Source organism: Spea bombifrons, chromosome 5, assembly GCF_027358695.1.
Source record: "Spea bombifrons isolate aSpeBom1 chromosome 5, aSpeBom1.2.pri, whole genome shotgun sequence".
Lineage (NCBI taxonomy): Eukaryota > Metazoa > Chordata > Amphibia > Anura > Pelobatidae > Spea > Spea bombifrons.
Window position 1 is genome coordinate 20,507,542 of NC_071091.1, and position 24,686 is coordinate 20,532,227.

General features: G+C 37.2%; 1 protein-coding gene across 5 annotated transcripts in view; it reads left to right on the top strand.

The window, feature by feature from the left end:
- HDAC9 (histone deacetylase 9) overlaps positions 1 to 24,686 on the top strand; it is a 212,562-nt gene that overhangs the window by 90,465 nt on the left and 97,411 nt on the right. For 3 of the 5 annotated variants that reach the window (XM_053468111.1, XM_053468112.1, XM_053468115.1), the window contains exon 1: positions 23,946 to 24,462. The exons of the other annotated variants lie outside the window; for them this stretch is intronic. In XM_053468111.1, coding sequence (XP_053324086.1) covers positions 24,369 to 24,462 — 94 coding nt within the window. In that variant the 5' untranslated portion in view covers positions 23,946 to 24,368. Of the gene's footprint in view, positions 1 to 23,945; positions 24,463 to 24,686 lie in introns of those variants that run through there. 5 annotated transcript variants of the gene reach the window in all.

Genomic DNA, 24,686 nt, shown 5'->3' on the forward strand with positions numbered 1-24,686 from the left:
TACATCTTTAGGCCAAACTACATTGGAAATCAAAGGAAAAGTGTGGTCCAAAAAATACTTATATACTTTTATCTTTAGTTGACAAAGGTGGTAAAAATGAATATATTGAAGAATTGCATATTAGGGAAAAAAGTCTTCAGCCAAAGATGATACTTTTTTATGGGGCCAACATGGAAAGAGATATCGAGTCACATACACTTCAGGGTCATCATAGGTCTCTTTTGCCAATAAGTAACAAAAAGGAAATAATGGAGTTACTCGTGGTTTAGCCTGGCTCCATATTCACTTTTCCTTAGCTTTGTGTACATGCACAGTACAGTGCTGTATTTGTCTTTTGCGCAGCCACCCTCTTTGCTGTCAGCATCCTCAATACATTAAAAGGCACACATCACCCTTAAGACACAGATAGCTGGGGTATCAAGTTATGAAGTGTCAAAACTTTGACTTTTTGGAAGACGTGTTCCATTACATCTGGCGTAAGGCTAACACAGCATTTCACAACAAGGACTACCAGACATGCTGATGGTAGTGCGATGGTCTGATGCTGCTTTGCTGCTTTAGGACCTATGCAACTTGCCATAATTGATGGAACCATAATGTCTACTCACTACCAGAATGTCTGGCCATCAATTTGTGACCTGAAGTTCAAGTGCAGTTGGGTTATATAGCAGGACAATGATCCGAAGCACACAAGCAAGTCCGCATCTGACCGGTCTAGTCAAAGACCTGACTTGAATCCGACTGAAATGCTGTGACATGACCTTAAAAAAGCAGTTCATGCTAGGAAACCCTCCAAACAAACCTACCAACAAGAGTGGGTCATTCACCAAGGTTGTTGGTGTTCCTTTTTGCTTGCTTGTGTTTATGTATATGAGATATTACTTCAAAATGAATACCTTCTTAGGATCTCTGGGGTCTCTTCTACAATCTTTCTAAAGTAGACGCTTCTGAAGTCCCAAAAGCTTATTTGACAAAATGTTTTCTACATTAGACAACCAAAAAAATCACCATCCTTATAATTCGGTCTCAACTTCCTAATAGATTAGAAGCTCGTAAGAGTAGTGCGCTCTTTTCAACTTGTAACAATATGTGTTAACATGCATGCTATTGACAATCTTAATGTTATTATTTTTCACTCTCCCCTACTGTAATAACAGTATAGAATCTGCTGCCCTGATATGAATTTACCATAATGTAAGGTTAATCCTATATCACCATTCTTGTTTAAAAAATTTAAAAAATGTACTTTTAAAAAAGCACGTTATGCGAAGACAGGGGCGCGATTTTGTTTTATTCAAAAAAAGATATCTTTTCATTCCTTACATAACTATAAACACAAACTGGAATGACAATTTTGTTTACATCAAAGGAAAATTGAAACGTAAAAAACAGTGTAATCTAATCTGCCCCAACCAGACTTTTTAAGTGACATGTCAAGTATAATATTCACCAATTATTTTAAATGGGATCCACTCTACGTCTTTTTTTTTTAATGTTCTACATCCCCCCTTGTATCTGCTGTGCTGGCACGCTGCCTAGCACAGAAAGCTCAAGATACTGAACGTTGATGGCCGTATGATATACAGTTTATTGCCTTTCTGTTATTTTTCCACTCCCCCTTTTCATTTCAGGTTCAGTTGTATACTTTATGATTCCAAAAGTTACTGCCTTTATTGAAAGGTTTGTGTGTTACTCAAGATGACTTGTAAAGCTTAGTCAATCTTCCCGACCAAGAGAAACAGGAAATACCAGAGAACACTGGACTCGGTAAACCTATAAAATTTCAGAAAGTAGCCCATTATTTCAAGTGACTTTTCACTAAACACATTGGGAAGTACTGACTAATTAGTTTTTGGCTTTCACAATAACAGTTTCAGGCCCTTTTTTATAGCTTTCATATTAGGTTAAAGAGGTGGAATGGATCTGAAAGATGAAATATTGGCAGTGTATACATTTACTTCTCAGTAGGGGCTCCGCTCTTTGATCTGCAGTACAATTATGTTGTTGCCCAATCTTTACGGCCATTCCGCAGAGTTAATAGGCAGAGGCCTTCCACGACAGACATATGCATCACTACAAAGTCTTTACTAGAGAATAATGGATTATTGAATAATGGGTTTCTACTGTGCCTACATATAATGTATGGAAGGAGCTCCTTCTTTGTTTGCATCTAAAAGTATGCAAAAAAATATGATTCACCTGGTGGACCATAACCAGTTTTACCTCACACAGTGTCGTTTTTTTTTCTTTTTATGCAAAATACTATATATGTTTCTCTGAAGACAAAAATGCTTTGAATTGAAATAACATAAGGTAAAAAACCTTGAGTCACAAAGAAACTTTGAAATCAAGCAACTTATCGGGTTTATATTCTTGTTTAAATGTAGGGCTGTGTTTTTTTGTTTAGGAATATAAATGGCTTTGGGTTTAATGTATTTTGAGCCGATTAGCCCTCACCGTCCTCAATAAGACACCCCAAATTACTATAGACGGAAGCTTTTGTTTAAGAGAGTGTGGCTTTTCTGAAACTATTTAAATGACTTTAGTACCCACATTTTTTGGCGAAACATTATTTAATTTAAAATGTTTGTACATATTGTAGACGTGATTTCCTGTACTACAGAATTAGTCACTGTTAAAAATGTCAAATGTTTCTGTACGTGGTCATTATCATGCTTATGAATTGTGTCATTGGCAAAAGTAAAACCTTTTTTAAAGTACAGGTGTCATTGGTATAGAGGCCACATCAATACATTCCCTGTGGATATATGAATTGGCTGTTAGGGAAAATTGGACTCACGCTAGAAGATATGACTCAAGATATAGAGGAAAAAACAAAGAAATGTATTTAGAAAAATAGTTGAGATACAATCAGAGCTTGACTTGAGCATGTATATAAAAGGAGGTCCACACCTAGATTCACCTTTACACTTGAGGGTGAACCCCAAGAGATCCTCAAAAGAAGAATTTACATACAAAGAGATAAAAGAACTGTGACTCAACTAAGAGTGAACATCAATTTAATAGCTGCCCTACAATGCTTCCCCACTTGGAAACATCTCTAACTCACTTGTGCCATTACAGAGGAAATATCTCCACTGGCATATTAGTTTGATCCTGCCCAGAAGAACAGTCCAAAGCCAAACCACAATGCAGATTACCCCAGGACAAGAGAACTATCAACCCAAGACATATGTTTCATCCTTCAGGGGCCTCATCAGTGGCGTGCAATTGGTATCCCACTGGGCACAAGTGGGCTTGGGACGTATTCTGGCCAGGTCCAGGGGGCCAGAAGTCCCCCTGCTGCGAAACTGGGGCAGATCTTGGGTGATCAGGCCCCCAGTATCCCCCTGCTCAATTGGCCAGTTTATTTACACTATAGAGGCTGTGCTGACTCAACACAGTCCACATAGTCCGTATTAGACTAGTGCGTGACACAGAGCGCAGCGATACCACTGCATAGCAGACATTTGCAATAAATGATTGACATCTAGGTTTAACTCCTTTATTTTTCACTGTGTAAACTCACTACATAGTTTACCACACAATATATGAGACAGCATTCCATAAAATAGAAACTGTGATTCAGTATCAGTCCTGAACTTATAAACATAGACCGCATGCCAAATTTCTAGACTTCCTGTATCATCAAGACCTCTGTTTTATTTTCTTGGAAGTGTGAAAGCCAAATAAAAATTAAGCAACTCATCGGTAAGTTTGGTGTGAATGAAACATAGTGTACAATTAAAGGAATCCAGTTGAAAAATTGACCTATACATACCTCTGTGTGATGTTAGGCCTAATAACTGACTCTTCATACATAAATTACACAATAATTTACTGACGTCGGTACAAAATCACATTAGTAAGGCTAAAATAGAAAGCAGCATGAACTGATGCGTGATGCGCATGAACAGGGAAACAAAGAGGACACTAGCTTCATTGAAATTACTTATCACAATCTACGCCGATAAGAATTGAAGGCAATCTCAGAGAAACCAAATACATAAAATAAAGCACACCCTTTCGATTGCAGATAATGCAGTACCCCGAATCTATAGTTTTCCAGACTATTTTCATGATGAAATAAAGAATTACCAGGTCTATGTGAATTGCCTAGACTCTGGTACCAGAAGGGTTACAACTACAGATTGAAAGGAAGAAGTGGAATTCTAGACCTGGCCATTAGAAACAAAGCACCTTACCATGTAACAGGGAAAGCAGTGCTAAGATCTTCTAGTAAAAAGCTTGCACCATCTAAGAGCCGCACAGCATGGGCCACTGGGATATGATATGATGTCCTAGTGATAATAAAAAATACACAAAAGGGGAGCGCACAACCTAAAAGGCATAAAAGGCATACACATTCAGATTCACGAGTTGCTGCCGGAATAACAATGACCAACAAATACGTAAAGCAAAGCAAGAATCCAGTGCATACCCAACAAATACTATTCAAAAAGCACCTATCTAAGGCATAAATATTGGGGATTCTGCCCTGTTTATTGAATTGTATTTGCTGGGTACGCGCTGAATTCTTGCTTTGTTTTGATATCCTGCTGCTATTCACAGCGAGGTGATGGAAGGAGCAAAAAAAAATTTTCGTTTGGAAACAATGATGCAGAACATTCAGGCATTGTCGCGTTGTGCCTGGCCGCTATCCTGCTGTTCCACATTTATAGGCAGTGAGGATCATGAGCCAGTTAAGGTGATCCTCTGATCTCCCGCTAAGAGGCTCTTCACCTAGGCATGGATGACGCACCCACTCCAGGCATGGCCCTGACCCTTGTCACACCCCCACACAGAAACACAGGAACACAGAATCCATTGTTTTTAATGTCTCCTCAACTGGATGGTGTCCTGCCAGCATATAGAATCCTTGTTTATACACAGAAGAATGATAAAGATGTTATGTCTTCTGCTAAAACTGATACTGTATGTATATATTTCCCAAGTCTGGTTTTTCTTGTCATATGGATACCTGTTTGTGTACCATTCCTACAGCTCAGCTTCTTCTCTTGCCTCTTCTTCTGTTTTCTTTCTTCTGTCTTATTTCTTCATCTTCCTCTCCCTGGTATCAGCTCCATTGACCAGGCCTCACAGAATACTTTGGCAAAAATGCAGATCCACTTCGTAATGATGGGAGAGGGTGTGCGCATAAGCTCCGTCCTTTTAAAGAAGGGCACTTTCTGCTAATAAAATTAAAGTCCTGCTTCTCTTCTTTTTAGGAGAAGCTGGGCTAATTCAAAATACATATTTTTGAGTAACTTTAACATGATTTAGAAGGACATTAGTTTTCTCTAAACACCACTTCAGCATGAACTAATTAAGTACATTCATTTTCTTCTTCTCTTCCCATTCGCAGTCTCTTGGATTATATTTCTTTGCGTTTTTTAATGGGAACAGCAGACACTTATTGAAAGTTTACTCAAAAGATTCAAGGGGACAACCAGCTGTGAAAAAAAAAAAACAGCCAGTGTTAAATGAAATGTCTCTGAATAAATGGAAAATACATTGGCAAATTATAAAATGGAAACTCTTCATTTTTCACCTGGATTGTGAGGCAATAATAAATAAAGGTTGAATGATTGTAGTTCACAGAAATGTCTAGTGATAATTAATGCAACTTACATATGTTGCACACTTTTTTGCTGCCTTGCATAGGTTTGACTTGTTGGGTATCTAATTTTTTTACACTATTAGTATGGTAACTTGCAACATGCATTCTGGTGACTCGCTTTACAGCTAGTGATTGCTCCATAACACTCTTGTGGTTAGGGTATTAAAATCATTCTTGTTATACCACTTTGTATTTTCATTGAACTAGCTAAATCAAATTAATGGATCAGTGAGTGAGACTTTACTGATTTATCCTTTTCATCCAGCAGTGGGCACTAATGTACTTTTTTCTGTTGCCTTTCTTTTCCACTGACCATTAGGGAAATACATTTTCTAGGTGGTCCCTACCAGATTATATGATTGGTAGCAACATTTATATCCAAAATTATGTTAACAAACTGCCACAGTCCAAGGAGTTAATTTCCCTAAATCCACAGTTGGCAGGAAAGCTGTCGATGTAACTTAATACTTAAAAGTGGGTATCCCTAGCTCATTTCTCTACAGAAATGTCTTACATTATAACGCAATGCATTTATCTTAAGACAAATGAATTGAGTTATATAAAAGAGGATAAGGATCTAGACGACAGCCTCAATAAATGAAAAAGAAAAATGGAAACACTAAAGCATATGTGCTTATAGAGGGCAGGGGAAGGCTGGCTCTGGGGCAATTGCCTCAGAGCCAGTCCAAAAGTCTTAACAAAGGGTTGGTCGTGTGAACCCATGGTAAAAGCAAGGATGCTCATACGGTGTTCAAGTTGCCACAAAGGAAGCTGCGGATGAGGTGAAGGGATGAGTGAGGGGTAAAGGAGAGAGTGAGTATGGATGTATTTTAGAGTGAGAGTATAAGTGTGTAAGCATGAATGTCTATGTGTGTTTGCATGAAAGTATTTGCATAAGTGTGTGTTAGCCTGAATGTGTATCCATCTCCAACCTCTCCCCCATTCCTCCAATCAGAGGAGTGATTGTCCCTGCGGTGCAGGCCAAGGCTCCGTCGTGATGAGGAAGTGCTCCAGGAGACCAGGGTAACGCAGCTGATCACAGGGAGAAATGGTTCAGTTGAGAAGAATGAAGCCTCAGAGAATGCGAAGAAGGAGAAGAAGCTTGGAACAAGACACAGAGATGTGGAAAAGGAGATGGAGAAGGTAGGGAGACATTGAGAGAGTGTGTGGCTGAGGGTGTAACACAGAGTGTGAGAGAGCATGGCAGATGGTGACAGAGAGCAAGTGCTTCTCTGGGGCTCTTCCTTTTTAGACATTTTTCCGACATTCGTACAAATTAACAAAATTGGCAAATTTTATTAGTGATATTACAAATGATCTTAATGGTAAGGTATGCCTTCTTTGCAGATGATACAAAGGTCTGCAGCAGGGTAGACATTCCTGGTAGAAGAAGCCAAATGGCAAGTTATTTCAATAAAAGAATAGTCAAGAGTGTGGCAGCTGCAGTTCAATGTTGATAAATGTAAAATAATGCACTTTGAATGTAAAACCCCCCAAGGCAGAATATAGTATTAGGGGCACTGTTATGGAAGTGACAACAAAAGAGACTGACTTAGGCGTAGTTATTTTTGAGGACAATGCAGTAAAAAGCAAGCATTGTGCTGGGTTGTATACTGTAGCTAGCGAACCTTGTAGCAGTAATTACAACAATTATTTTTGTGTTTGAGGGCCCATTTAGCCCTGAACCTAGAATATCAATGTGGCACTGAATAATATTTATCTACACAGAGTAGAAGGTGAGTGGATAATTGTGGTAAAATGTAAAAGCAGGAGGAGAATTACATGCACTCACACAAACCCCTTACTAGCCTGTTTTCATAATGGCTCTCCATTGAATATAATTATCCAGAAAATAGCAGATGACTTCAGGATTAAAACACAATCTTACATTTACCAAAATAAGGGCTAACTTTGGACGATGACCTTCAGCTTGTTAACGACAAAGGTCTCCTGCTATAAACGGTCACATTGTTCAACCCTTCAATTTCCCTTTTTAAAGAAAAAGTGGTGTACCCGTTCATCATTGATTTCAAAGCTAATATCCTTTGTTCACACCACAATCATCAGAGGTATTTTAGTGAAACAAGAATCCATAGCTTGACACTGTTTCTCGACAATGATTTTCCTAGAAGTTATGGCATACAAAAGTTTACATACCCTAGAGCTATCCTTAGGAACTCCAATCTCATATGCATATCCTGGTAATTAATTACATTGTAATCAAGAGGGCTACAGGGCATGTGGTTGACCTATGGAATTAAGACAGATCAAGTAACTGTTTTCCCCAGTTAGAAGGTACTTAGAAATGTGTTCTGTTATTGTTAACAAAGATGTATTATTTACCTTTTAATATCATAGCTTTGCATTACATTGTTGCAAAACTGAAATATCTTCACTTTGTTGTTTTTGAAATGATATAAATTGACAGATTATGCGTCACAAAAGAATATCATGATTGAGAGAAGGGAATTTAAACTTAAACTAAGTTATCTTGTTTCAAAGGCAATCAAAATGACTGTGTCCATGAACAATTATATATAATCCCGTATACTTCTTTCAGACTAAAGTTCAGGTCAAGCTCAATCTTGCTTCCTTAGAAGTTGATTAGTTTTGATTATTTGCAGGTATATATTTTACTCTCATAGTTCACCTTTAAAATGTCAACTGAATTCATTTGATTGGAGAATACAGTATAGAGCTTTCCTTTTTCTTACTTTGATAATGATTTGCCATGGGCTTAAAATACATATTCTTGTATATAATTATTAATGAAAACTAAGGAAACTTTTCCAGTATAATTGTTAGTATTATTTGTGGTTCATATAACACATATATGTCTTATATATGTATTATGTAATCATTTCTATAATATTATATGAACATATTTTTAACATCTTGCCTTCTAAATGTTCCATGGTGATTTTCGGATGAAAAAAGTCAGTTTTAAAGGTGGCAAATAAAAAATAAAATAAAAAAAAAAACATCAGCTTTGTTCTTCCAATTGACTTTTTAGGGACATTAGTTAAATTCAATGAGGCTTCAACTTGGAGCAGTATCTGAAATATTTGCAAGAACCTCAACCATTGCATTAACATGCATCCATAGGTTACCCCTGAATTTTAGATGTTCTACATTGTATAGCAAATTGTGGAAGTAGCAAACATCAATGTGATAATGTGAGTTTCACTCCACCTCTTCATTGAAAGGTAGAAAAATAGCAACCAGAAGAGAGGGATAAAATGTTGTGTCTATGGACAATTTACAGAAATGTAATATATATTAGGCTTGATTAAATAATCCTTTGAAAGTCTAGATTTTTGCAGAAAAGGAAGACTACATGCTAAAATTATAATTAGAAGTGAGCAATTTAACTCTTAGGTCACAAAGCCACTATGTAGATACAATTTAGCAAGCATTCAGTAGAACACATCTGCAAGCTAAGGAGCGGAGATGGGTGAGAAGGTGGAGGGGATTCTGCAGAATACATCCATAATTGGCAAGGGGTAAATCATTGTAAAAGGGACCACTCAGGTGTTATATGCATTAAAGTGTATATGACGGCTGGTGTGGCACTTTCATTGTACCTAATTGTTCAATTTGATCTGAAATTAGCTTCCTAGAAGTTCACTTTGATGTTCCCTAAGCATGTATATAAGGTTTAGCGGGTTCTACATTTTAGATGGCTCATTCAATTGAGCCCATTCTCTCTGTTAATGTCGAAACTGACTTTCTACTTTCTATGTTAAATAAAACATATGTTAAAGATTTGTGCTAATGGACCAAAAACAATTCAGACACATTTTTTATTTTGTTTTTGGTCCATTCATTTTTGGACCACAAATTTTGTTTCCTGCCCTTTTGGTTCGAAATTCAAAAGGTTTTTTTTTTTAATTCAGAAACAAAATCCATCACTCTCATTCATTCTCTTACTCTCTCTCGCACTCTGGATACTCACTCACTCTCTCAAACACTCTCGCACTTACTCTCCCACTATCTCTATTAATATCTCCCTACCTTCTCTGCCAACTCCATGTGTGTCCCCATCTTCTTTTCTGCAGCTCTGTTATTTGTCTTGCTTCTTCTTGTTCTTCGCTTCTTTTGTCTTCTTTCTTCGTCCGCTTCTCCCTGCTGTCCACTGCATTATCCATGCTTCCGCGCACACCCTCTCCCCCGAATGGTGGAAAGCTCTCTGCTTCATTTTCGTTTCTTTCATTGGGGGTCCTCTTCATTTTTCGAGATATGTACAAATTAAAAGAAAATTTTAATTAATAAAAATCGGAATGCACAAGTCAAATATTTATGATTCCCTATTGGTAATTACATGTTGCTTGCTTACTGTGCAGCCATAATCCTTTTACTATATCAAATTAAGATTTTAATAGATAAGGCAGCAAACGCAAGCAATGACAACATGATTATATAACATCTCCTATTTACAGAAACAGATTTCAACGAAGTACTAATTTTGCAAACAATTAAATTGTCAGCCTCTACCTGCAGGTGGGAAAACGGAGGTATAATTCTTCTCAACACAGATTTAATTCCTTTACAGATTTTTTTCATCTATAAACACTTTTCAGTTTTGTACAAGTTTTAAATTGTATAAGTTGTAATTGCATTTTCTTGTGTATTTTTGAGAAAGTGCCAGTCAGTCATTTCATAGAAGTTTTTTTGTTTTTTGTATACATTGTACAGCCAAAACACTGTTTCTTGCAGCATGCTTACACCTGTTTGGTAGGCCTCATATTACACATTTGTATTATTTGAGCCTGAGACTAGCTTAGCGCACCGACATTTTTTCTTTTCCCTGTTTGCACATATTTGAGGTTGTTGGCTCCTCATCAGTCTGGTTGCAGCTTGCTGTCCAGGGGTTAATGGGGAGGAGGTTTAATTGCACCTCCCCCAACACATTAATAAGGTTTTGGTAGCAGTATAAACTGCTTTGTGTGCCCACTATGTACGAGGTGAGAGTAGGTTCTCACCCTATTGAGAGTGTGCCTTGACGTGGCGGGTGAGCTTAATTATGTTTTGGCCAATTCATATAACCAAAACCTCTCATTTATATTATGTTTACATATTTGTTGCCAACTTTATTAGGATGAGAAGCGCAGACAGTTTTTGTTTTTTGTATACATTGTACAGCCAATACACTGTTTCTTGCAGCATGCTTACACCTGTTTGGTAGGCCTCATATTACACATTTGTATTATTTGAGCCTGTGACTAGCTTAGCGCACCGACATTTTTTCTTTTCCCTCATTTCATAGAAGATAAAAGAAAAAAGTATGGTTGGGCACCACAGTTTTTTGACCAATAGCCTTTCGAAAAAAAATATTGAACAATACTGTAAACAAACATAATTGACCCAAAGTTAATATATATATATTGGATTTTCCAATAATGTAAGTAACACATGGAGATCAGTAGCATAAAACTAGTGATGCTTTAGGGAGCTAAATGTTTTAAGAAAGGTTTAATTTCATGAAAGAATTGGGAGTCTGAGCAGAACAGCTCCATGTCGTTTATTTATTTTTTATTGCTTTTTACAACATTAGAAGTTTTTTCTTAATTATTATGGGTTTTATTTGATTTGTATCTTGCAGAGCCACATTCCATCATACATATTTTATATTTTATTACACACCCAATTTTAGATTTGAAGCTTTTGCACATTTTCACATTCTTTCTTTTTTTTCAGTGTGCTGGTTCCGACCATTTGCATTTTTTTTTTTAGTAGTTTTATGAATCACAGTAGCCTGAGACGGAAAAATAAAACCACCTAATACAGACTTCTTACTTTATAACAGTTCATCAAATAATAGATTGTAGGATTGCTTGCAGGGCATTCTTTACCTTACGTATGCGTTTGTCTCTATAGATTTTGTTTGTCACATTCGAGATTAAAAGCCCTGTGTAAATTCTTGGTGTGATGTTATTAAATAAGGCTAAGAAGAACATACTAGGTGTTTGAGGAAAAGCCATTTGTACGATACATTAAGTTGCACACAAGGTATTTTTACCTTCCTTTTATGACAATAAATTTCCTTTACCCCCTTGTGTTTTTTTTCCATACATATCACTTGCTAAATGTCATTTTGAAAGTATTATGTTATGCAGTGAAATACTGAACTCGTTTAAGAGCGTTCGTATGTTTTCGGAATGTGAACGTTGTATTTCAAGTTCAATAACGCTAAAATCTTTCCTTTTCATTTGTTCTTGCCTATTCGTTTAACCTCTGCCATATTATGGTTTTCTAATATTTCCATTTATGTATGACATGTGTGCCCAATAACTATGCAATAAAATGTCTATTGGAGCAATGCAAAATTATATCCTTCCAGGAAATATTAAACAAATCTATTTATTTCTTCTTAGAAGTCCATTTTGCTTGTTAGTACTTTGAGTTAAATATGTCACACATGGGAAGCTGTATGACCTATGATTGTCGGCAGTAAAAATTTCAATAGTGCAGCTGTTTTCACTAAATAAAGTAAAATATTATATTATTCTGTATGTTGTAAATTCAATATCACACTACACAGTAGTATGAAAAAGTGATATATCAAATGCACAATGTAGGACTTAAAGCCCTATTGTAGATAGATAGATAGATAGATAGATAGATAGATAGATAGATAGATAGATAGATATAATGACGAGTTTTAATTTAGGTGAAAATTACTTAGATCTCAATGTTATGTATACGACAAAAACAGTTAACGTGAAGGGATTACCAGCCAGGTTCTATAGACAATGGCAATTTTATTAGGTTCAGCTCACACATTTCAAGCTATTAAAAAAATCAGCCAAAGTAAGGCCGCGTTTTCCTGATTGGCACAATGTACGCTCGCCCAGGCTAAGCAGGATTTCCAGCTGCCTTAAGGTATTAAACTCACTGGCCACTTTATTAGCTACACCTGTTCAATTGCTTGTTAACACAAATAACTAATCAGCCAATCACAAGGCAGCAACTCAATGCATTTAGGCATGTAGACAACTTGCTGAAGTTCAAACCGAGCATCACAATGGGGAAGAAAGGGGATTTAAGTGACTTTGAACGTGGCATGGTTGTTGGTGCCAGACGGGCTGGTCTGAGTATTTCAGAAACTGCCGATCTGCTGGGATTTTCACGCACAACCAAAGAGAAAATATCCAGTGAGCGGCAGTTGTGTGGGCGAAAATGCCTTGTTGATGTCAGAGGAGAATGGGCAGACTGGTTAGAGATGACAGAAAGGCAACAGTAACTCAAATAACTGCTTGTTACAACAAAGGAATGCAGAATACCAATTCTGAATGCACAACATGTCGAATCTTGAAGCAGATGGGCTACTGCAGCAGAAGACCATATCAGGGGCTACTCCTGTCAGCTAAGAACAGGAAACTGAGGCTACAATTCGCACAGGCTCATCAAAATTGGACAATGAAACACTGGAAGAACGTTGCCTGGTCTGATGAGTCTCGATTTCAGCTGTGACCGAATTTGGAGTAAACAACATGAAATCATGGATCCATCCTGCCTTGTATCAACTCATATTCAGGCTAGTGGTGGTGGTCTTATGGTGGGGATATTTTCTAGGCACACTTTGGGCCCCTTAGTACCAATTGAGCATATTTTAAATGTGACAGCCTGCCTGAGTATTGTTGCTGACCATGTCCATCCCTTTATGACCACAGTGTACCCATCTTCTAATGGCTTCTTCCAGCAGGATAATGCACACAATGTCACAAAGCTCACATCATCTCAAACTGGTTTCTTGAACATGACGATGAGTTCACGGAACTCCAATGGCCTCCACACTCACCAGATCTCAACCCAATAGAGCACCTTTTGATGTGGTGGAACGGGAGATTCACATCATGGATGTGCAGTTGACAAATCTGCAGCAACTGCGTGATGCCATCATGTCCATATGGACCAAAATTTCTGAGGAATGTTTCCATCACATTGTAGAAATTATGCCACGAAGAATAAAGGCAGTTCTGAAGGCAAAAGGGGGTCTAACCCAGTACTAGCAAGGTGTACCTAATAAAGTGGCCAGTGAGTGTATATACATTATATATATTACACTTTTTAATATCTTTTTTTCATGGAAGAGTAATAAATAACTATGAAAATATGAAAAATAGCCATACGTCTAAATTTCTGTTTCATTGCGTTAAAATAGTTTACATTTTCCATCAGTAGATTTGTTTCATTGTATTATATACAAACTCAAATACTAGTGTATTTTATTCAACCATAAAATGACCTTTACGGCAGTCCATCCAGCCACGTTTTTTACATCAATGCATGCGGTTCAAAATTTTATCATGACGGGAGAGAAAATATTGCCAAACCAGTGAAAATGGTCTCCGCTCCATTACAATTTGATTAAATACAATGGCATATAGAAAGCTGCTTTGAATAACATAATCTGGCTTCTTATTTCCGAGGGAAACAAATTGCTGCATAAATGTCAGGGTTTAATGACAATCCATTTCAAGTGCATTTTAATGACAAAAAAATAATAGGCGATATTTGTTGAGAACAAACTGGTTACCCTAAGGTTTTTTTTTTTTTTTTTTTATGGGTGGGTTAGCGTTCTAACAAAAGACATACAGTACCCATATACTTATTGTAATTAAGTGTCATCAGCTTCCCTGTGCCAATAACTGCAGTGCAGTCATTTCTGCACCTGATCAAAGTTAGATTAAAACTATGATAAATTCCCTTCACCCACTTGTTTCCTGCCTTATTAGCTATTCTGTATCACTCCATAAAACAAGCGAACAAATTACTACATCTGTTAAATGAGCAGGATTGAGCGTGTTTTAAGGCTAGTAATTCTTTCATACAAAAGCAACAGCTTTTCAATCTCGGTTAGCGATACAATCCCGTGATTGTATTATAGTTCTCCAAACAAATGATATTGACTCTTGCATCTTGTCAGGAAGCAGAAGGTCACTACAGACGTCAGCTAGTCAGGTTTGGCAAACAAAAGGGATAGACTATGTGCTGTGAATGGAAATGGGAGACATTTCCATATGACAGCTTTCAGTGGTGCACACAACGCGTATATCAAAACTCTCAGTGGCATCAAAGCCTGTAGCGTTAAGTGTGGAGGAGACGTCTTATGAAAAGAGGTCTAAGACTACAGGGTTGTAGACTTATATGTCATGAACAGAAGCTTTACTTCACTGAGAGGGTGGCAGATAAGGGCAACAATCTTCTGGCAGAAGTGGTAGATGTTAATACAGTGAGGAAATGTATCCTGAATCTAAGATGGGCCACGGACGCTATAATGCTTGATGTTTTTACAGCAGAAAAAAAGCGGGCTAAATATATGTTATCTGCTGTCAAGTTCTATGATCCTATATTCTGTGCTCTAAGTTTCAAATTTTAGTGCTGATCCAATCAAAATGCAAATATTAGACATTATATCTTTATATCAGAACCACACTCTACTCCATTGATTGCCTACATGACCCTTTGGCCACCAGAAGGACTAGCACTGGACAGGTTCGAGTACTGTAATAATGCAAGGGTCCATAATGAAGCTCAGGACTGGGGTTGGGTGACATAGAGCAAACAATCAAAAGGAACAAGAATAATTACTCTGCATATCCTGCTATTTTAGACAAAATGATGCCTATTATTTTTTAATGCTTGTGGCATATAGGAGAATAAGCAGAACATTTAAAGGGACCACTCAGTATGCATTAAAGTACACGCGATGGCTGGCATGCTATTGATCTATGGATATATCTCTCTGTGTTATTTTTTATTTTTTTTCATCCATCAAATACATCCATTCTAAAACTAAATCTACACGATAAGCTATTTAAAGAAAGATTTGTTAAGCCTACAATGACAGTACCATTTGCACTGCCATGCCATTATTATTTTATCCACATAAAAGTCACACTAATCTTTGTGGGAATGAAGCTAAAGGAGTTTTATTAATGTTTATTCATGAGATGATATGTTCCTGTGGCGGATTTAATTTATTTAATGGTTATAATCATAGAGCTTAACGTATTATTTTCTGTGATAAATGAACTTTCTGTATGCAGAAGATAGCCCAGTTAATTTTTGTAATGATAACGTGAACAATAATCTTGTCTTCAGACATAAGATAGTGATCTGTAGCCAGCACAGCAGCAGCGTAAACAGTTAAACAAGTAAATATAATTTCTCTGGAATTAATTAAAATCTGTAATTTAGATGAAGATAAATAAATTCTAAAAATAGATACAGCATAGAGATTTTTAAAGATCAGTTGTATTATTCCATGATTATCTGGCTCTTAAAATAAATTCAAAAATCATTATTTCGATTAGCCTCTGCTTTACATATTCCATCAAGTTGATGCCTAAATATAAATGTGTTTTCCTGATAGCCTGTGAGATAATAGAGACTTGCAACATAGCCGAGCTGCTACATCTTTAGTATTATTAACCTCTTAAGGACAATGGGCGCTCCCTAAACCCATTGAAGACAATGCATTTACGGGCTTTTACGGGCTTTGTCATTAAGGGGTTAAGAGAACATATTGTGTAGTCTCATTGAATCTGCTGAGATTTCCTATTTTTTGGTTGAGCCATCCATGGGGTTTTGGGTTCTTTGGTGATAAATATCAGTATACTGTTAAGCTTGGGAGGAACATAGCACAATCTTGGTTTGTAGAGCAGTTAAGAGCTTTATCCTCAGCAAAAGTCTGAGACAACCAAATTAGTGTAAGGGGTTCATCTGATGGATAGACGGATAGATAGCTAGATCATAGATGGTCTTCATTTACTGATGGTAGCGATAATGAAGCGTCTTAATCGTTGGTTGCACTACAGCTGACCCAAGTTTAGCTAGGAATTGAAATCCCAGGGTGAATATGGGCCAATCCAAGATATATTGAATTGATCTACAAGATGAAATTGCAATTAGACCTGAGACGGTTCAAGAAAGATGGTGTTAATGTAAAATCAAATGTAAAGATAAGGCCCTGCAATAATAATGGAAATCCATTACACATATACTCATATGTGTTTATAATACCGGTATATATATGTGTGTGTGTGTGTGTGTGTATACTGTATATATATATATATATATATATATATATATATATATATATATATATATATATATATATATATACAGTTATGTATGTATGTATGTATATATATATATATATATATATATACACACACACAACCCACTTGTGTCGGCAATCCATAATAAGCACGCACTCACAGGTCTGTTATGGATAATTATTACATCCACCAGGCAAATCTGAAGACTTTTCTTTATTCCCACAGAAATTCTGTAGTGCATGGGATTCTGGGTAGGTATATGCAAATCAGGCTAACAATGATCCCATATAACTTTGTAATATGCTAATAATAAAGTATCTTGGGAGATCATTTATCTAATATACTAATTCATCAGAATTGTTGCGATTTTTAGTGTTCATTCATTAAATTCTCATAATGCTCAAAAACAGCAACCAAAATTTCATGCAAATTATACAGTTACAGACGAGTACATGCAGTGCGGACAACAGAGCAGATCGTAAAAAGTTGGAAGAATATCTCTGAGCTTGTGGTTTCCATTCATAAATTTGATGGAGCTGGTGGGGGTGACGGGAGAAGCCGCATCTTTTCTGCGGAAAGTAGCCGTTCACTTAATTGCCACAACAATTCTTGTGGATAACAGGATAGATTGAGTTCTCCATATTTTTGATTAAATGAGCGGAAGTCCAGCTATGGATGAATTCATACTTAAATGTATATGAGACCGTGTTGGTATGAGTGGGAACAGCTGACAGATGTATAATATCTTGCAATGTTCTCATAGCGTATCTTAAAATGCGTTTTTTTTTTCTTTTTTGTCTCATATCCTTAAAGGGACACGTCAGTCATCATTTACGCTTTAACGTGTGTGACAGCTTTCACCTTTCATTTTTGGGGGGATTTTTTGCACAATAGGGCTACAAACACTTACATGCGTTATTATCCACTGGACATATAATAACCTGTAATGTAACAAAGTCGCTGCACGCTGGCAAATGAGTAACAGCCCTAATAACATAGAAATGGCGGTTACTGAGCCATACAGAAGAAAAAAAGACATAATTTAGCCCCTGGATGTAGTTGTCTCCCACTGCTGTATCATTCCGTCAAAGCAGACATTTCCGATTAATTTCCATGACCTCATCCACAATTATAGCATGTAATTTTCAATGCAATAATAATTGCATAGTGAAAACAGAAGAAACACCAGCAGCAATCTATTCTCAGCCACGGTTAAAAACTGAAGCTACAAGACATCAGGCATACATCGCATCAGCCAACTGCAGCGTAGCCAGAGAAACAGGCAACAAAAATAGCACTCCGCGATGGTAGTACGTGGGCGACGCACAAACCACATTATGTGCAAAAGCTCCTAGTGATATTTTAGACCTGACGTACATGACAGCCACTATTTTTTCCTTATTATTATGAAAAAGGAACGTGAGAAGAAAACTCAATGGCACCTGCAAAATGAATACACACACATATATATATATATATATATATATATATATATATATATATATACATATATATATAAACCATGGCCGATGTGATCACCCTATACAGACCCCCTCTGCAGTCTGCACTCGCTGCAGACCCCCATCTGCAGTCTGCACTCTCTACAGACCCCCATCTGCAGTCTGCACTCGCGACAGACCCCCATCTGCAGTCTGCACGTACCAGCCTGCTCTGCAGACCCATTGGTGCCCCAAAGCTAGTGGCTACAGATGGCTCCAAAGAGAAACCCAAAGGCTAAGACAGACAGCCGTCTGGCTTAAACATGTTCCCAAGGCTGTGCCAGCCCCAGAACATGGACTCCCACCTGACCTAGCACAATAAACGTCATCCATCTAGCACTGCGCTGTTTCACTAAACACACATATACGTTTCTGTATGTATAAATAATATACTGTACTGTATGCATGGTACGAGTTCTCTTTGGTTGATAAGAAGGTAAATGGTAGCACTGACACAGATCATAACTGGGTTGACATAAGGTCAATCCACTCACTATCGTGCATCGATCTGTTATACACCTGATTATTCTTGGAACTCTTCACACAATGTTTGAAACCACTACCAGTATATCAAAGAAATCCTTATGACTCATTCACATGCAATTGCTTTCATTTTATCGTTATACTGTGATTACACTTTAAATATATTGTTTATATAAAAATATATAATAATATATAATATATGTATATATAATATTTATATAAATCAAGGCATTGATAATTTGACTTTACAGTGTTAAAGCATTATATTATGATATATTGTTGTGCTAAAAAAATACTTCTATTTATTGAAGATAGGAAAGTTTTATGAAATGTTGGTTCATTATTTATGTTCCTGAAGTAAAGTACTGTGTATATCACGAATGACAAGCAACTTGAGCCGACATGCACTCTGAAAATATTTATATAGCTGTGATCTTGTCATTTTGTATAATTTCTCTAAATTGCTGGGTGCTTTCAGTGGCAGGCAGGAGAGTTCAACTTTACGAGGAAAGAAAAAGAACCAAGCCGTGAAAACAGCAAAAAAACCTTTCATGGTCAGTTAAAAATAGCAGGTCTTTTTTTTCCCCCTTGGATATATAGGTGTATTCAAAAGCTAATAGATGATTTCTCTAATACACAATGGCTGAAGTCTGTATGTTTGGATGCTTCTAATTTTTAAGGGTTCCAAAATATGCTTCAAGGTAACTCCAGCTTATTCTACCATTTTATTCTAATACCAGTACACACCATTGCATGTTTTTGCCTTTGTTTGTAGCCAAGTGGCATTAGACAGTTGGGTCTATTCTCCAAGTTGCAGCTTTGTCTGAGTGTGATTTATGCAATAGATGAGTACACTAAAAATGCGGCTCTTCTGCGGGGTCACTCAGTAGCTCAGACCCCCCCTGCCCCATTTACATGCATTAAACCTTTACAAGTATTCCACAACCAAAATTGATAGGAACTGAACCCACAACAATGTATGGAACCTGAGAAATGTAAATATTTTGCATGTTTTCTCCCCCACCTGGCAAGATTCGGCAAGTTTAAATCAAGTTCCAGAGCTTTGCTTCTGTAAAATTTTAAGATACACTCCAGACTCCAGACTATATGCTGATGTTAAACTTATATTTTCTCTGTAAGACATCTTTTGTTAGGCAAGGACTTTTCCTATCTTAAGAAATTTCACTGACCTGGAACTCACATAATTTTGTTTAATTTAAAGTACTTTTTAGAACATTGTTAAAGGCATGTGATATACGTACGGCCAGTCAGCTCCAGCAGGCTATGCAAAGGGTCTGTTTAAGAATTTCAATGGGAGCGTCGTCTTGCCACTGATTGGCTGTTTCAATCATCAAATCAATAGCTAGAATTGTCAAAGAGTGGGTTTTTTTCCATTATGAAGAATGCATAGTAAAGCACTCACATTCTTCTTTAGTGGTGATGTAAGGGGAAGTAAACCAACCTTTTCATATCAAATCTTCCAAATGCATATTTTAATTTAGTGACAATTCTAGCATGTATTTTTCTATGTTTTTGTGTTTATGGTTAAAAGACATTTTACTAACTAGAACCTATACAACATATAAATAACAGATACCAATAAGATGTTTTAATTTTGATCTAATAGACAGATTACATTCCTGCTCTCATTGGCTTGAATAGTAAACTTTTGGCCAATCAGGTGCGTCTGCTGGGAGACAAGAGGCAAGATGGCAACGTTGTAATCATCCATTTTTGTCACATGCTTAGCATGCAATTTGTGTGGGGAGGGAATTGCAGAGCATACATGGTTTTACACCCCATAATTTGCAAACTGACTTGATGAAAAATTATATTGCTTGGGGACTGTGTGTGTTTCTTTTTTTCAGCGTGTGTATTACACCTTCTAGCCAAACCACACATCCTGATGTAAAGACGCTTACCCAAAAGTCTGGCTGCTTACCCTTAAGAATTTATGTAATCGTTGTTCTAGTAGCACTCTTGTTTAATTCAATTTTGAATTTGTTTTCCTTAATCCCTTTTTATCTCCCTGAAACATTGCCATCTCTGTCTAAAGTCTCACGGAATTCTAGATGGCTTTGCAGGCTTTTATTCAGCATTGCTTGGCTAAAAATCCTTTTTTATAACAGAAAGGCTTTTAGATGCATGGAAATCCCACATGAGGAGGTAGAAGCTTGCATTTCCTTGGATTTTTGAAGAAGAAAAAACTAGTAGGCCCAAATTTGCATGAGGGAGAAAATCTGACAGAACAGAGAAGGGAATACCAGAGAAGGGATGCGGAATTGTGAAGAGGTAATGACCGTAGAAGAGAGACAAACGTCATGAGAGGAATAAAGAGGGCGGTTAAGGGTGTATTTGGATAGGTGGGTAGAGATATAGGGGGTGCAGAGTTGTAAAGGGCTCTGTAGGTCAGGATAAGGAGTTTGAATGAGGGAACTAATAGAGTAATTGGCATATTGGAGCTGCAGATAAGGAACCGTGACAGAGAAAGATTAATCTAGCTGCAGTGTTGAAGACGGAATGGAGAGGGGGAGACCAGTTAGTATGGAGTTGCAATAATCCATACGGGATATTACAAGGTATTTTGGTTGTTTCTGTCAGGAATTGTGGACAGAGAGGATGGCCAGATAACCATAAACTCAGTCTTGGAGATGTTGAGCTTCAGGTACTGCAATGCCATCCATGATGCAATTCCAAAGACAGTTGATGTGGCGAGTTACAAAAGAGGGTGAAAGGTTTGGTAGAGGAGAAATAGATTAGGGTGTTGTCTACATACAGGTGGTACTGAAAACCAGAGATATGAGTTGTTCAAGTGAATAGGTGTAGATGGAGAAGAGTAGATACCCAAGAACGGAGCCATAAGGAACACCAACAGATAGTTTTAGGGGAGATGAACAGGTTCCAACATACATTATGTATGATAAATACAACAAGTTGGTTAGGTATACTGAGCATGTGCGATTATAAGGGTGAACAGCCTATATGCACTGGAACCTACTAATTTCTTTCAGCTGTAGTTGGCTTATGAAATTCATCCAAAGGCAACCTGCATGACTGCACAGTGAGGGGCCCTGTTTGGATCCATGAATCTAAGACAAGATCAAGGACTGATTGAGATCCGAGTCTTTACATCAGGAAAAATGGGCAGACTAGATGGGCCGAGTGGTTCTTATTTGCCATTATTATTATTATAATTATTATTATTATGTTTTTTTTATATAGCACCAACAATTTACGCAGCGCTTAATACAATACATAAATTCAAGGTGTATGACAAGACGAGAATTGACAGACTAAGACAAACCGATACATTAGGTGGAGAGAGCCCTGCTCCCCAGCTAACTTTAAATCCTTTGCTTCTATGTGTCCCTTTAGCTAACACTGCACAATCAGTTATTAATATCTTATAGTAATGCACCACTGAAACGGCACAAGGAGTTAATTAATGTTTTGCTCACCCTTCTAACACTGTAAGGATATGAGGTTTAGAGGGTAGTACAGGCTAAATATAAACCTGCCTCTTATAGAGCCCTATTTATAACAAGCAAATGGTGCCTAGGAAAGCATTTTATAGGCAGTTTTCTGTTAACTCCAGCAATGTTCTAAAAGCTTCCCAACTAAGATGGGTAACAACAGTATCCGCTCTCTTTCCTTAATGGGCTCGCCCGAATCCCATTCATAGTGTTATGTGATAAATTCCGAATGTAACTTTAGGGTTCTGTCCTCTAAATACCATTGGGGAAATATCTATCCCTTTTATACCACACAGCTATGCATGACAATGGAAATAGTTGCTTAATTCTTAAGATAGAATAAGTGAATGTGGGGATCGATTTCTTGGTTGTATATAACCAGCAAAACAGGAATTCAGGAGAGCTCTGATTATGAACACTTGTATCTTATATGACAACGTGTGAAAATCCAAAACAGGTGCAATTTGGTACAATTTACAACCAATGCTGAAAAAGATACAGTTTGGGAAAATTGCTTCAGTCCAAATTCTTCATGATCCAGGCCCCATTTATTCAATAGGGATTTGACTCAGTTTAGTTAAACTCATTGCTTTCAAATGATGTGCCCTGTAGAATACCTACAAGATGCATCTGGGGTTCAAATATCAATCTGTGTTGTTCTTTGTGTCTGAGTATGGAGCTGTTCGTATAACTTTATTTTAACATTTTATTTATATAGCTCCATCAGATTCTGTAGTGCTGTACAATGGGTTATGCAGACAATAAAGATTGTGAAGAGCCCTAGTCGTGAGACCTACCAATCTAAATTGCCATTGTGTTGGTCAAATATCTGACTTCTTCTCATTCTTTCCATTCTTTACGTCAGACCCCCAGATACTGTATATTATATTATTCCCACACCATATAATGTTCTGTATGAATGTTCTATATGAATCACTCCAGTAATGAAAAAGTTAAGGAATTATTGTGAAATATTGTGAAAATACCTTTAACAAGTGCAAAATAATTTTGCTTACATCATACTGAAAACAACTTCATACTCTAACTCCGTCTTTCCACAAAAGAGAGTTTCGATAACAGTACACATTTGATCAATATTTGGCAAGTGTTGCAAAAACACCCTTTGCTTTAAAAGTTTCTTCATTATTTGATTACTTTCCATTTTATTTCTATGCCAGCTATATAGAAATTTGCACAAATTCTAAATAATAAAATACATAAAAAAATAAAATAAATATTATTATTGTTGTTATTATTATTAATTATAATAATAATAGTAATAATAATAATATGAAGGTGTGGAATATTGCATATGAGTTATGATAAAAATAATTAAAAAGTCAAGAACCATTAGCAAGCATCCCCCCCATTTTTTTTAAAAATCACATTTTATTTAAATAGTGGCATTGGCCAATGGGATTGAATGGGTTAATCGTGTCTTTTTTTTCCTTCTCATTACTAAATCAACAGAGATCTTTTTCAGCAATTCATGAAAAGGGTAAAGCAATGGACACAGTGTAAAGCTTTGCTTGCAAAAGGTTAATGATCACTATCTCTATGAGAAATGACAGTGTTTCTTTTAAGACAGGGACCAGACAGCTGTGTTTGCTGTGATATTTTTAAATACATTAATGCAGGCTCCCATCACTCGGCCCTGCTTGACCTATTTTTGGCTCGGGCCGGCCATTGTTCTATTTTTGTCGCCTGCTGGCCACGTTGTTGTTGATTCACATGCAAATGAGTTGTCACCAGCTTTAGCCAACTAACCCAGAGCTACAGACAGGGAGAGGGGAAGCAGGGCAGGCAGATGCATGGAGCAAAAGGCAGGGAGCTGTATGGACAGAACAATTGCTAGATCTAGTGCCTTCTATATGTTTTTTTTCTTTGGACCTTTAACTGCTGTTCCTTTATTTAATTTTATTTGATTATTGATTGAGTAGATTGTAGTTGCCCATGCTCTTGGCTCCCAAGGCAAAAGCCCAGGCTTGCAAGGTGCTCTGAACACTTGACAGCAGCTCCTTGCGCTCCCAGCATTCACATACTGATTGTGTGTGTGTTTCATATCCATGAATACTTAGCAGAGTAAATATGTGCATAAAAATGGAATAATTGGCAAAGTATATGACTGCCTCCTCCCCCTCTGGAGGAGTTAAGGCTGCTGAGGGTCTCTTCTGTACAGAACACTGATGAAGCTTTCATGTAAGTGAAGTAGCACAGAGACTGGAATATGCTGCAGACAATCTATGAGAGTGAATCATGTTTCTGCTCAGATGGGGTCTCCACTCGTGAACAGCAGAGAATGCACAGCATGATCAGCTCAGGTAAGAGATCCACAGTGTGTCAGACCCCCTCTTCACCCCCCAACTTCATTAATAAGCACAGTGGGCCTTATTTATAAAGAGCAATAAAAAAGTGGAGCAATCACTATGGAAACCAATGCAATATTCCGGGTGTTTTCCCAACCAGAAGTGAAGCTCTTTATGAATATGTACCAACATCATGTACAGCTATTGCAGTGTATAAATGGGCATTGTGACTGGCAGCT